General features: G+C 37.6%; 1 protein-coding gene across 3 annotated transcripts in view; it reads right to left on the bottom strand.

Annotated features, from left to right (window-relative positions):
* PRIM2 (DNA primase subunit 2) overlaps positions 1-16,256 on the bottom strand; it is a 140,447-nt gene that overhangs the window by 34,128 nt on the left and 90,063 nt on the right. For all 3 annotated transcript variants that reach the window (XM_075202562.1, XM_075202563.1, XM_075202564.1), the window contains exons 9-10: positions 12,682-12,754; positions 10,707-10,892 (exon numbers count right to left, since the gene is read on the bottom strand). In XM_075202562.1, the coding sequence (XP_075058663.1) occupies positions 10,707-10,892; positions 12,682-12,754 (259 nt within the window). The remainder of the gene's footprint in view (positions 1-10,706; positions 10,893-12,681; positions 12,755-16,256) is intronic.

The following is a 16,256-nucleotide window of genomic DNA, read 5'->3' as shown; positions in this document are numbered from 1 at the left end:
CCTTCCACTCATAACACACTTATAGTAACATACTAACCCCTGTAGTAACACGTTCCCTCCCCCACTCCTATAATAGATTTCGTCTCACTCCATAATACTCCTGAAGCAACACCTCTGTCTTTGTGACAACACATCCCTCACTCTGTAACAACACAATCCCCTATACCAACAAATTTCTTACCTAAACTCTCGAGCAACGATAAGCTCTGCAGTAGTATAACAGGAGAATGCAGATAATCAAGAGTGACTCATTCATTCTGCTTTGCTGCTAGACTGACCTCACTGACAAATGGCTAGGTCTTACTATGGCTGCAGGGGTGGACGCCCATTGTCAAAGTGAGACCCTGTGTAATGCGGGACAAACACAGTCGGACACAGCAGAGAAATATGGTAGAATTTCTGCACCGGATCTCTAAGTATTTGTCCTTCATCCCATGGGCCATATAAAAAATGCCTTGAGGGCTGCATATAGCATGTGCACCAGTGAAGTACATGAAACTTCCCAATAGAGGAAATTTGCAGACATCTTCCAAATTGAGCTGTGTACACACTACAGAATTTTCCACCAACTTTTTATGTCGATCGATTTTACATCCGATCGCTCGGTCCATGGACTGCATACACACTAGCCTTGTTTTAGATGATAAAGGGAAGAGCGGCTGTCCCGTTAGCGTCTTTTTACAGCCATGTTGTCGTGAGAAATAATTTTAATTTCGTACACACTGAAGCATCATTTGCGGGGCATGTAACAATATACCAAAGACATTAGCATAAAGGGAGATTTCACTATAGTTAACACCCAAAGCCACATAAGAAGAGGAGGCAACACTGTCTCTTCATTCTTTCCTATAAAATAGAAGTTTTATGCAAAACACAAGTCAGTGAAGTGCGGATACCACACCACGTGGGGCTGGTACAGGCATCACAAATTTACATACACACACCCCCCCCAGGTCGAAGAAGTATCGGAGGATTGTCGTGGATCGGTCGGAAGTTTATACACACTACACATCGGAAAAGAGACTGGAACGAAAATATTAAACGGACCAACCAAATGAGGCGACAATCATCCATTTGGGCAGACTTTCGACCATCGTGTCACCACACACACTGACCCGACTTTTGAAAGAGCGATCGTATGTCGGCTGGTTGAGACAATTATTGGACAAAAACCCTGTAGTGTGTACCTAGCTTAAGTTGGAAAGCTAAATCACTTGATTAACATATTCACAGCATAGTCTTCTGACACACTATGCACTCGCCTTGGTGTGAGTGGCTTTCATTATTCTACCAGCTAGGCTGAAAAGATTTCAGGTCTGCAAAGTTTTTTCCTGGACAAAACTATTTTACAATGCAAGGGGTGCATATTAGTTTATTATTTTGCACATAAGTTAAATACTGGCTATTTTTTTCCATGTAGCACACAATTACTAGATAGCTTTATTTTTTACACAGAAAGATGATCTAGGACATGCCCTTCCCCAACAATAAACCTGTCCCCACATTTTAAATTTAGCTCCCCCTCCAATGCAATATGGTTTTGCCAAGGTGCAAAGTTACTATTTATTTTTTTGCTTTAGTTTTCTAAATGAATCAGGCCCATAGTCTCCAAGTTCCGCTTTGCCATACTGCAGAACACCATTCCAAACTGGATTTTAATTCTATGAATTTATGGTATATGATTAGTGATGAGATTTATTCCACTGTGCCGTGTAATTGGGTTAAGTCTGGGAACAATCAACGCAAAATTCCACATGCAAAATTTTACTGATACGTGGGAGGAGGTGAATATTGTGTGGAACAGTTTCAAAAAGTTTGCTTAACTGTAATAAATACCCCTGCTAAGCTTTTTGTATTCAATTTAAATCTGGTAAATGATCTAAACAAACAAATCAAATGCCTTACAAAGCACTGATTTAAACAAATTTATCACTTAAGAATGTTGTGTGTAGATAGAACATCTTGTTTCAGCAGTCAACACAATTCATCATAAATCATTCTTGATAACAAATTTAGGGGTCTATTTAACAAACTGCAATAGCCCAAAAAGGAGTGCAGTGGGGCCAGGGGGGAATATGATGGCATTGGAGTTAGTAGAGTCTCATCCATTCAGAATGCCATTGATCCCTACCCCTAGTGAGGAGGAAGGCCTTGTGAATGACCTGGAAGGCTAGGTAGGAGGACTAGGCCAAAGCTGGAGGCTATGCTAGCAGTGGATCCAGAGCTGAGGGTAGGCAGTATGGATGGCCAGTGGAACAGAAGGAGGTGGTGGCCTGGGATTTTCCAGATGATTTTAGGAGCCCAAATGATGGTAAATACTGAGCCCCAGTGAAGAACTCACCAGGCAAAGTCTGTTCAGTCTGGGAACCAGATATCACATAATCTATCACGAAATTCATCAGTGATTGGGTATAGATATATTCTTCTGGTCAGTGTGCCAGGGGAAATAAAAGGGAAAAAGATCTTCCTAATGGGTGTAGTTAAAATAATCAAAGAGCTACAATATAGAGCAAAACTATTTAAAATAAATATGCACACAAAATCATACATGCTTCAATAATCAATTTTTCACTAATAAAAATATTGACTCAAAATACCAGACAAAAATGGATTATCGAATTCCAATTTAAAAACAATTCTATGTGTTCTATAAACTAGAATTTACTGGAGAACAAAACTACTAAGATTTGTATTCCATGCACACTCAAAACCCAAATCTAACTTATTAGTGTTTTCTGAAGAACTGTAAAAATGGCTCTGTCTTCTGTACGGCAAACAAGTATGCTGTCTTTACATACACTCGATAGTAACATTTTAAGGATTAAAATTTGCCTGATTGTGACATATAAACTATTCTCACTTTAATTGAATGCAGGAACAGTCCAAAAATGTTGTTCTTCCCTTTACACAAAAGGTATCCGCATACATCTATTCCCCTTTTCATGCATGCCAGAATTTTATTATCCCTTGCAGCAGCTGCTCTTATTGAGTGCTGAAACTTTTGCCTACTTGTCTACTAGTTTTTCTAAATTGCTCTCCAGGACTTCTCTGATATAATTGCTACATATCAAGTGCATTGTCTTACATTTATCTATAGTGAACCTCATTAGCTTCTGTCCAAATTGTTGTTTTGCCCAAATATTTTTTTTATCACAAGCTAGGTTTGCAGATTGTGTCTGTGCATTGTGATTGCAAATTGAAAGGATCAAATTATATAGATCATTGATCTCTATGGGAACCACACTGTCTGTACTCAGCGACACTTTCTCTCATGCACTAGTCGGACCAGAGAGTTGCTTATAATATTTTTTACTCTGGCCATGAAACAAATATCATCGGGTGAAGACACCGCAGTCTCTATAGAGGTCAATGCTGTCTATGATCAGGTCCACTCAAGCAGTGGTCACACTGCATGGAAAACAGCTGAACTGCAGACAATCAATCTCCAATAGTTATGTAGCCTTAATGACCTGCTCTGCATGTGGAGCTTTTATTATAAAAAATAAAAATAAAAAAAAAATAGGGCCCATATTGAACCCCAATATACCCCACAAATAATTTTAGGCCAATCCAAAAACATTGCCCTTACAATGAGACTGCTTTCTAACATTCATCTCTTTTCATATTCTGACTTTTCCCCTATGCTAGTACTTTAATCTAATTTGCCATTCTTTTATGCTAAACAATGGTTATTATATTAACATACACACACATATACATAGACACACACACACATATATACATATATATATTTTATATAGTTTGGCATCATTGGTAAATCCTTGCCGACTCATCAGTCTTGGATGAAATATTTGAGATCCTATTAAAAAATATAACAAAGAAAATATACTAAAAATAATGGAAACATATCCATTACCAAACTGATTTTACTTAAAACGCAATAGTGGATTCAATATTCAAAGCCGCTTTACCCATCTTAATATTTAGATGGAAATTGCGCTTCCCTATGTGTTAAACAAATACTCAGTGGTGTGCTTTGGTTAATACAGCTCAATATGTTTTCTGGAATTTTTTGCCTCCTTCGTAAAGAGAAAATTATCTACAGGGTGATTCAAAAGTCGCAGTACACCCTTTTATTTCAAAAACTCTACAGGAATTGGGCCGATTGGCCGATTTCAAGATGGCGCCCATGTTTGGTACATACCGTAAAAGATAGACCACGTCACCCATACCTTACTGGAGTATTCAGGTTTCCCAATTTCCTATAGAGTTTTTGAAATAAAAGGGTGTACTGCGACTTTTGAATCACCCTGTATTTCTCCTCCAATTAATTTACCCTGCTTACCTTTTACTGGTCTAGCAATTGCTTTCTATGCAGGTATGTGAAAAACTAGTTGCTAAACAAAACACACACGTTTGATATAACATTTTCACTTTCTATCTTTGCTAAACTTACCATTACCTACTTTGTTGCATTTTTTGCATTTAATTAAAACTTCTCATTCACTCAGTTTTAAAAATGTAAACACCCCCCCCCCCATATCATTTAAATTTTCTTGACATAATTAATGCTTTAGAATGTTTTATACTGTTTGTTATTTACACTCCACACTGGATTGCAAAAGCATAAATTGTGGGACTTCAAAAATCAAATAGGGCTACAAAAAACTAACACTGGTAAATGCAACACCATGATCAACAAGTCAATCCTGACATCAGCTTCCAGAGCCTGCAATTAGCTGGAGGCACTACTAGCTGTGACATGCAATATGAATAGCCACAGTGTGTGTAAACATGATCTAATATTTGATAGTGTAACTCTTGAATGATAACAGAGACCAACAATACAGTAGAACAGAATTTTACTGTCACAGCTGTTCAATTTTCAGCTCATATTAACTGAATGTATCAGCACTGCTTAAGTACAATTCCATAAACCCATCATTTTTTATATGTTTTGTGAAAATTATTTTGCAGTCTTCCTGCACTGCTGCATATATTCATTAAATTATTGCACAATGCTTTCTGTTCAATATTTCCATGTTACACACTAAAAGGTGCACGTTTCTCTCTTGCTCAATCAGAGCTGGCAATTGAGAGTCAGACAAAGGAAAGTGATAATTCACGTTAAATACTGTCCTACCAACACATAAATAATTGCTAAGCAAGGTGAAATATTTTTAGAAGCCATTCTGCATTATTTGTATTAAACGGAACAGCCAAAGTGGAAAAGAAAACTTGACTCCTTCCTTCATAACAAACTGACAATACATGCAATAGAGTAAATGATCCTATTGATAAATATATTTAACCAACACTTCCTTAACATTAAAGGTTATGTTCAGCTTTTAGTTTATTTTTAAAGACAACTAGCTTCCCAAGAAAACCTGTGGGTGGAAAGGGTCTGGTTACCATTGGTTAAAGAGAACAAAAATTATGAAAAGCTCTTTGCATTTTGGCCCACTGTCAAATTACATTACACTCTGCCTTTCCCTGGCTCTCCACCAGGTGAGACCGTAGTGTGATGTCCTGCTTGCTTTCATTCCCACACATATGACACTACCATTGTCACAGGCAACCCAGTCCTCACTAGCGTAATCAAAGTCTGAGCAGGTCACGGCCTATACAAGATCAGAACACTTATCGGAGTCACTCTGCCTGTTGTAAACATTCTCATGATCTGATTAGCTAAAGGTTGGTCTATGCCAACCAGCTTTAAAACTAAGAACATCCACAGTAAGGGGTTCTTATTATCTTTTATTTGTATGGCGCCACAGATTCAAGAGTGCCTAAGAGTGGTAGAAATATGACATACATGAAAACAGTGAACATATCATGTACATGGATACAGAGCAGAATAATAGCTGCATGGATGCAATGAGCAGAACAAAAATCACATGGCTTACAAAAACATTTCAGTGTATGGCAGAGAATTAACAAGGAAGGCAGAGATTGGACAGACATGAGGCATCGGGAACAGAAGCCTGCCCATAAAAGCTAACATTCTGGAGGAAGGGGTAGTGAGACAACATGAGCTAAAGAGATATTGTTAATTTGGGACCTTCATATCCTAAAGACATTTCTATACAGAAATGTATAATACATTCACTGTTATTCTTGTAAACATTGAGAATATGTGATTGCTATAATACACACACACTTTTCTTGATAAATACATATTGCCATCAGGGGCTGTTAGATATACTTTAAATATACTTTGCTAAAATGCTTGTGCTTTGCAAAATTAACTAGGTAGTCTGGCACCTTTACCTGTAAGTCTGGTGTCTCACACACTTTTCTTAGGTCAGCAGCCAGGGGGAAAGAAAAACTCCATTCAATTAAAATGGTTTCCATACTGGCTTCAAAAACAAGTTGGGAAAAAGGTCCAGATATTTGAGCAGTTTTCCTCAGTATGATTTGCTTGCAAGGCTAAAAATGTATTGCCTGCATAGAACTACTTTGTAGCCCATCACTACAAGAAAACATGTAGCAATTCATGGGTGCTGGACAAATTATATAGAGATCAATTGTTATATGACAACAGCTTAGAGGCCACTGCACCATTATATTCCTTTGAAAAATCACTTTATCTGGTGAGAGCAGCCATTTTAGAAACATCTATTTGTATGAATACTGCACTTCCCTCTTTCTACTTGCCAGATTAGAACAAAGTAATAGTTTGCAGTAATGAAAATTATGGCCTAATTTTTACTGAATGTTTTTAGAAAACTGATTGCAAGTTAAAGGCATACTAACCTCAAACATTTTATCAAATGAAGTTATAAAGAAATATGTTTAAAAATAAGTTATTACAGATTAGCTTTCTGTCAATTCTGTCAGTGGCTACAACAAAATTAATTGTTCTTATTGTATTTCCAGATAAGACTATATGTGTGGTGTGTGCTCCACCTCCTTACTGTAGAAAGAAACACTTTACTTTGTTATATAATACATTTGTTTAGAGGATATAGAAATGAACCCAGAACTAAAATAGAAACACTATTTTCAATTTACTTACCTGCACACGTCGCAAATAATGGGAAAATATGAAAATTTGTTTACATTCACTCATAAATAGCATGTCACCCATTCCTTACAAATAGTGGATAAATCTATGTTGATTGCTAAACTAATATACATGAGTGCACAGCCTATAATTATATTCACTAAAAACAGGTTACATCACTTAGGGGCATATTTAACAAATAATGCTAGTGCACTATCGTGCACTTACCATTAAAAAAACGTCCCTCTGTGTCCCCTGCATATTTAAGAAGGGTGCATTGCAGCAGATATCGTGGATATCTGCTGCTTTGCATTTCTTTTTGTTTTTGGGAGCAGTCACCATTCTACAGTATGGTGACTGCTCCCGTCCACAATCTGAAGCTGGCGTACATCATAAATGAAAAATCCCAATGCAGTCAGCTCTGCTCTACTCTGAAGAGCAGAGCTGGACAGCGCATGTGTGGAGGGATCACATGATCCCTCCCTGTCACTCACTGCTCTGTCTCTGCAACTATAGCGGAGATCTTCAAACTGCACACGCGCAATTAATGTATGAAGAGGAGCGAAGAAGACCTGGAGGAGATCCGGAGACAACGAGTTCCGAAGAGGGAGGTAAGTGTGATTTTTTTTTTTATCACAGAAACTGCAGTTTATCAGAACTGCTGTTCCTGTGTTCTGTTTTTCCTAAATTTGAGAAATAGTTCAATCCTTATCAATGCGATAAGGATTGAAAACTATTTTTCACTTTATGAAAAGATTGATAAATGTGCTCCTAAGACACTAAACCAATACTCCCGAGGCACTAGTGAATGGCTAGGATGCTGGCGCATGAATAAGAAGCTCACAAAACGGCTGCCTATCTAGGCTACAGAAGCACTTTAAACATAGGTTGTCTGTACAGACGGAATCAGCAAAACATATATTGAAAAAAATATAGGAAATTGAAAATCACTACAGTTGTCAATGCAGCTATTGTTGTCTACAAAGAGGTTCCTGAGGCTCCAACTAAGGTGGAGGGGCAGCTGGGTTAAACTTTAACATTTAGCGAGGAATGCTTCTTTAAAAGCACTTCCTTTATTTATTTTATCATCATGTTCCTTTATTTAGGAACATTTATATTCTATATACATGTAAGAGAGAAACCAAAAATTAGATTTACTTTGACACGCATGTCTTGACCTACAGATAATATTGTAAGCAAATAGCAATGCAAATTGTACATTTTTCAATTTCATGTACAGCTATTTTCTACACAAATATTATGCTGTGTTACCACTACAATTTGCTTTACTCCCATACGTACATTATTTCTCAGCAATTGTCAAGGTTTCACTATTTTGCCAAACACAAGCAACTATTTTTACTCTGTTTTAATTTAGTCAATTTATCCCAGAAATAGCTTTGAAAGGATATTGTAAAGTTTTATTGGAGTTTTGAATATTAAAAACAGGCTTATGATGGCAATCTTTCTAACTAAATGCTCAGGGGCCAGTGTGCAAGTGAAAGTCAAGGTCTTGCATGTCCAGGATGACTGTGTATACAACACTTCCAAATAAGGCTGAGGACACATGGGGCTAGATTTACTAACGGGCAGATTGTTTAAACCGCCACTTTTTGGCTAGTTTTTCGGCGGCTTTGAAACCGCTGGATTTACTAAAGCCCGAACCGCCGTCAAAACGGCCAGAAATTACATTTTTCAAAACCACCACTTTACAAACCGCCATCCTGATTTTAACAATGATGAACATACAAACAGCCGGATTTACTAAGCTGGGGTTTTCAAAAACGCCAAAAAACAGCCATCCAAACGGCCAAAGTGAAAGAGGTGGTTGCAATAGGCGAGATTGATCAAACAGCTGCTATTTGAGCTATTTTGCCATTCAGAACATAAGAGAAAGCACCATTGATATTTTAATCATTTGGAAAATCATTATTTATTGCTAAAGGGACAAAATAAATGTAATAGTAATTTATGAGAGAATTTTTTTTTTTTTTAAAGGAGCACTATTATAGCATTATATTATGTAGAAAATGTGAAAATATAATATTAACGGATTGTTAATTGTGGATATAATTATTTATGTTGCGCAATTTGTCATGACATATTGTCCAAATAATATAATGAAATAATTTTATCCCCTTAATATAATAACATTTTTTTATTCCCTCATAAGTCAATATTTAATTCATTTTGCCCCTTAATCAATAAATAATGATTGCCAACATAATTTAAATGTCAATGGTGCATTCTCTAATGTTCTGAATGGCAAAATAGTTCAAACAGCATATTTAAGCTATCAAGCTCTTTTGGATGGCGGTTTTGACCAAACCGCCGGCGGTTTAGCTTTTTCAATCCGCCATACATCGCCAGTCATTTTAAATTGAAGCCTCAAGCCGCCCTATAGTAAATGCGGCGGTTTGAACCACTAAACCGCCGGCGATGGGTGGCGGTTTCAAACACGATTCTTAGTAAATCTAGCCCATGGGCTTTTTAAAATTCTATGGTTTTCCTGGGGCACTTTAAAACAGTACACCTTCTTAAACACGGTATGTATTTCCCATTAACATGTTAATATGGGAGCTTCAGAACACTGCATCCTTAATAACATAAATTCTGTAATCACCTCAAACCAGTCAAAGTGGGAAATTAGTGTTGGTATGGAAATGTGAACTTAATGATTGAGACTTCTTCCGGTTGCCTAGGTACCCAGAAGCCTTTATAACACCAGCTTAAAATAAGGGCCAAAAATGTTATTTTTTGAGAAAGTGGCATTATAAAGATACCTGATGGTAAGAGGGGAAAGTGCTATTAATTAGGGTGATAGAAACATGGCCCTTATGAGAAAAAAGAGAAAACAACCCCCCCCCCTTTCTTTTTTTACAAAAAAAAGCACTGAGTGGCAGTATGTCATATCGGCCCACTTCAACCACTACCTCAGACCATATAAAAACAAGACATAGAAATGATAACAAAAAAACAAGACACAATAGTGTGATAAGAATAATTTTCACTATACAAAAATAAACCTGCTTTCTTTGTGTTAAATTATTAAACCCTCCCTCTTAATAAGTGTGACAGATCGGATTTGGGGTGGGTAACACAGGTGCTTTGAACACTAGCTGTTTGCCAGGTAAAAACCCATTAGCATTCAGATCGCTCCGCGTGCAGACAGTGAATTGGGAGTAGATAGTTGGATTGCACTGCACCAAGTAGACCATTTTTACTCCTTTTATATTTATGGTTAAGGAATTTTTATTCCCTAATACTTAATGAAGGGTGCACTCGCAAACTATATTGGAATCTCTATTACCCACAAAAGAAAATCTGTTTTCAAAAAATGAGGCACTCTAATGGCCATAAGCCTTAAAACTTATAATTTTATTAATAGTCATTAAAAATATCCATTTCTAATGACTATTAATAAAATTATAAGTTTTAAGGCTTATGGCCATTAGAGTGCCTCACTTTTTGAACACACTTTCATTTTCTTTTGTGGGTAGTAGTGAATTGGCCTGTCACACAGACTTTACACTCGTAAAAACTCATCAACGTTATTTTGATGAACATTTGAGGTGATGAACATGTACACATTGAAGTGATTGTAAAATAGTAATCGATTTGTGCTCTTTGAATACTAGCACATTTCTTGCTGCAAACCTGGTAGCATTCAGAGCACCTTTGTGACATTAATTTGTGTTGTTACTGCTAATCTTTTAAACATTTACAAATGCATGCGTACCTTTTCAGAGTCAACTTTTCCCTTTATAAATTCCAATTTCCAGAACTGCAGTGCCTGCTCTAGTGTTATACCGATTCCCTTCAGGAAAAGGCCATATTGCATGCGCCCGCCATGACGCAGGTGATGGTGCTCTCTCAAAGACTTATGCAGTTGACGCATGCAGAGAGGAAATGACTTTGAAGCAAGCTGAAAGAGTAAAACATAACACATTCAACGTCACAAAGTTTAACAATGCTAAAGGTCACTGATACTTTTATATTAAAATTCATTTATATTTACCTACTTCATATACAAAGCATTTCCAAGTTTACAGTAAGACTGGCAATGTTTACAGTAAAAAAAATAAAAAAATAATATTCAGGTGGGTCACGTCACAGAACGCATTCAAAACAACCACTGGGCAGCACAGTGGCCTAGTGGTTAGCAATTGTGCTCGCAGCACTGGGGTCATGAGTTCGATTCCCAACCATGGCCTTATCTGTGTGGAGTTTGTATGTTCTCCCTGTGTTTGCGTGGGTTTCCTCCGGGTGCTCCGGTTTCCTCCCACACTCCAAAAACATACTGGTAGGTTAATTGGCTGCTATCAATATTTGACCCTAGTCTCTACCTGTCTGTCTGTCTGTCTGTCTGTCTGTCTGTCTGTATGTATGTATGTATGTATGTATGTATGTATGTATGTGTCTATATTAGGGAATTTAGACTGTAAGCTCCAATGGGGCAGGGACTGATCTGAATGAGTTCACTGTACAGCGCTGTGGAATTAGTGGCGCTATATAAATAAATGATGATGATGGTGTAAACCCCTTCCTTCAAAAAAATACGCCTTACAGTCACAAGCACAATACTCTCCCATCCTTGCCTCCTTCTGTTATCCATTTCCATACATTCCTAGCATCTCAAAACAAATAACTGCACACACAGCTTAATATTTGATTTGTTTACAGATATTTTTGAGCAGCTTGGACATAGTTTATTAACTCCTCCAGCCGAAACAGTCTACTGGTTGCTGAGAGCACCAAACATAAACATTAAAAATGACTAATACTGAATGTAGGGAACCATCTTGCCAGGCTTTCAAGAACCAGATCAAAGTGCATAACTCAGAAGTCAAGTGAAGGCTGCATTCCTTTAACGTACTATCCGAGTTCAAAAAGAGTCTCAAAGGAAGACAACAGGCCTACAAAAACAGGCAATTCTTCCAGTTAGGCTAAAGCCCCTTTATGAGGTATGGTAAAGTTAGCCATGTACTGTCCTCCAGAGGGCAGAGAGCACCTACGTTGTGAAGAGCTCGAAATGAGTTTTGTTAGAGAAAGCTGTATCAGGGAGGACAAGTGAAATTATGATACATTCAAACTTAAATTGCAATCAGTGCATCTGATTGAATTTACAAACAGTTGGCATTACAATTGGCCACACATATTGGAGGTTGCATACATTAAATACTGTCTTCATGACCATAATGACATTCAAATTAAACTTCTAAAATGAATACAGTCTATGGTTGTCGTATCCATAATCAACTTCCGCAGATAAGCAAAAATGCCTGCTTGCTTCTCCACCCAACAGCTTATGTTATTTTCGCTACCACGATACAAGTAAAAAAAAGAAATTTAAACAACTGCAAAACAGAGATGGGTTTATATCAGATATTTGCACTGTGCCGTGGCATCTATTTTGTTTAAAATACACATATCCAGATAATACAATTGAATTCAAAACAATTGGTTCACCCGTTAAAAAAAAAAAAAAAACTGAGGCATTCATTTTGTTGGCCAACTCAGTTTGCAACCTATTAATTTGCTAGGAAGCAGTATCATCACTGAACTACCGCCGGACTAATATCAATGAGGTATGGCTTCCTACACTGTTTGCAGATGACATTTCAATTTTAAAATGAGTCCATATACCAAGAGAACTTTCACTTGTAATTTAGGAACAAGGATTATTAAGTGGATCATAGATATACAATACTTACTGCATCAATTTGGTCCAGGGAAATTTTCCCAGTGTTTCTTTGTGAACTGAAATCTTGACCAATGTATGAATGGCTATAAAATAGAAAAAAAAAGAAATTTAAAAATTTAAAAGGTTTAAGAACAAAATAATTCATTTTTGGCAAATGATAATTACTTTTAACAAGCAGAAAAGTTGCAGCTCTATTACTTCATCATTACCAAACAATTCTGCTGGTAACTGGGATGTAAGATGTGGAATTTAAAAGCCAGTTAGTCAAACTTAAAATCCAGCAGAATATTTTAAAGGAGATCTAAATCAACAGAAGTTTTAGACTAGTAAATTGGACTCCAATTCAGGAAATACAAACAGTCTGTGGGCAGGCTAGTGGCTGGTCCTCCTGACATGAAGTGTGTGAAGTGACCCTTCTGTGACATTGCAATGTGTCGAGAGCACTGACCAATAAGTTTTAGACCTCTACTGTCATTAGTGGCAGAAGAATTACCATAAGACAAAGAGGTAACAGTATCTCCCAAAGAGTAAGGGTCCTGTCATCACTCCCCAAGCAGCAGAATTCTCCTCAACCTTTACTGCACCGCAAGCAGCTGCATGGACTCTCTCTTTCTTGATTGACACCTGCTCTGGTATTGGGAAACCTAGAAAAGGGATATCTCTTCCAGAGTGGGATTGGCCAATCCCCCACCGAGCCTGCAGCTCTCCTTTACCCACCCTCAGACAGTGCCTGGGATTCCCCCACCGTTCACCGCTTTTTCTATGCTTCAGTGAACTATCCCGCAACTTCTGAACCACGTGTCGAACATCCACATCAAGCTGAAGATATAATTTGCCTCAACACTCTGCTACCTGCCTCTAATACCTCTCCTTCCTCATTATCCCCTGCCCAGTCATCTCCCTATCACTCCTTCACACCCTACCTTACCTCTCCTTGTTCCACTTCTTCTAAATCCTCTACTGTCAACTGCACTCCCTCCTTCCTACCTCTCCTGTCCCCGTTCTTTCAGTCACCTGTCCAATATTTCTAATATTTTCCCCCCTTCAACATACTCTCCTGCACCTTGAGTGCTTGACTTCCACCTCCTCTGCTACTTGCCTGGACTGCCATGATCAATGTTACCCATAAGATAGCAGTAGTAAAGGTGTGCCTGGTACATTTTTTTGGCCTTATGCTGGCAGATGAAAACAAAGCAAGGACACTTGTATCCCATGTTCACAGAAGATGTAGCGGCAGCAGCTCTCTGGGTCTGACAACTTAACCGAGAGTGTCATCACTCTGTCCTTGATATGATGACACTTCTCAGTACTATCTTATAATTTCTAACAGAGTTTGCAAACTTTTAATGGTTTTATATTGTGAGAAGATAACTGCAAGGCTGGTAGGGCACAGAGCAGATATCCAGTTGTACCCTTTATGAACTTCCCCTTTGTTTAAGGTAGGGATGGGCAACAGCTGCAGGACTCCAGCCTGCTGCTCTTGATACCACTTATTCTCTGCAAGCAAAAATAAGAGTGAATGGAAGCAGCTGGATTCCTAGTTAAGCGACCACTTCCGCACACTGCAGGCAAAAACAGCGAACCAGAGGAAGGGAAGTCGTTATTGCAGTGCTTTCTTGACTACACTCTCTCCTACCTTCCTCTGCTGGCTCAGCTGTGTAGAGGTCTGTGGAGATCTGAGTGGCATGTGGGGGAGTTTTGAAATAGATGTGGGGACATTTTGTTACAAGTGGCAGTGAGAACATGTCATGATATTTTGAAGCAAGTGGAAGATCTGAGTGGCATGTGAGGGAATTTTGGGGCATGAGGGTACATTTTGGGATGAGGGGTGCCAAAGTTGTTTGGAAATTGCACACCACAAGTTATTTTTCTTACAAAATTACTGGCTCCTAATTTTTGGATAAATATGTCAAGTCAGGGATTATAATATATTAGAAAAAACTGTACCTTTTTCTTTCCAAATTCTTCTGTTAACAAGTGGATATGACTGGATTGGCCATCCAAGAGACACATAAGGGCACAAGTTCAATTTTGCTGTGTGTGTATTGCGGTTTGTTTTCAGTATCAGCTATTCTTGAATGAGTTGTATTATATGCCAGAGACTGTATTGTGCTACTTGAGAAACACTGTGCATAGTTTATACACTAAGCAAATTTAATAAAAAAAAACTTTTCTATTAAGTTCTATGTTCTGATTATAATGGCAGAGGAGAAAAATACTGGGTAGTCTTTCAGACTCAGACCCTTAATCTGCGCATATTTATTCACATCAAACTAGATTTAATTAGTACTTGTTTAGTAAACTGTATTGTATAAAGGCAACATTTACAAATGATAATATAGGTAAAAGCTTTAATGATGATCACTTGATCGATTCTCATTTACAGCAGTACAACTGCTACACCTGCATTGGAAAGATCTTGCAATATAGCAATGTTATTTCATGTGTAAAACTAATCATTGTGCAACTACACATCATTTTCAACGTTTTATTCATTAATACCTAAACCATGAAGTCAAACAAACTGAAGTCAGTGCAATATTAAACCCAAATATATTAAGTCAAAATTTAAAAAAGCGAGCAGCTAAGTGTCAAATTAATGACTTGTACGCTGTGCTAAAGTTCTCCCACAGCTCTTCTTAACAGACTAACCAATTCAGACACAAACCAAGCAGAACACAGAAAAAAACTAGACCTCTTAAAACACTCAGACATCTATATTGGATGCTTAAAATTTAAATCAATATGCTGAATATACCAAAAATGTCCCATAACATTTAAAAAAAATCTACCATAACAGATTTCATCAAATTATTTAGCAAGCTCTATAGTGTACTTGCTGAGTAAGCTACCTGGGAAGATTACAGAATGGGTTAGCATCTACTATGAAGCAGTGTTCTCTGGATTTCTATACAGTTTTTTCTTAAAGGGCATATTAAAGCTAAATACACCACACTCACTGGCTCAGAGATGTACTGCCGAAGCCAGAAAAGTAAATCCGATTCTATGTCCAAACGCATGCCAAAAAAAAAAAAAAGTGATGCACCTGGCTATAAGGATCAAGATGCCACCTAGACCAAAGACTGATTATGTATTGTCAAACTACTTTCATGAACATCCAGATTTTACTATATAATATGCACACTATACAGTTTAAATAATTAACTTTTTGTATTAGTTTATAAATAAAATGTATCTTTTTGTATTTAATTAAAAACCTAACTTGACTTATACTGCATTTTCATGCAGCTATTGCTTTGACATACTGTCTGTTCCACTGTAGGTACCTGAGGCCTAGCTCTGTTCCCCTAACCTTTCCAATATCTCTCCCTATGGGGATACCGGGCTTATGCATAGCTCTGTTACTCACTTGGCCTAAGCTGGTCCACCAGAGGCATCCTTATGTGCTAGCTGAGGATATCTGGTATACCACACACATACATCTAAATAAATATTGTTATACAGATCATACATACGCACATAAAACACAGGAATAAAAATATACGCAGGTAACCAAAAACACATAAGAGATTCAACAAGAGCCTATTGAGCAACCCAACCCTAAGGGGGTTATAATCTGCGATC

Source organism: Mixophyes fleayi, chromosome 3 (assembly GCF_038048845.1).
Source record: "Mixophyes fleayi isolate aMixFle1 chromosome 3, aMixFle1.hap1, whole genome shotgun sequence".
In the NCBI taxonomy this organism is placed as follows: domain Eukaryota; kingdom Metazoa; phylum Chordata; class Amphibia; order Anura; family Limnodynastidae; genus Mixophyes; species Mixophyes fleayi.
Note: the sequence above shows the minus strand (reverse complement) of the source record. Positions and strands in the feature narration are given on the sequence as shown.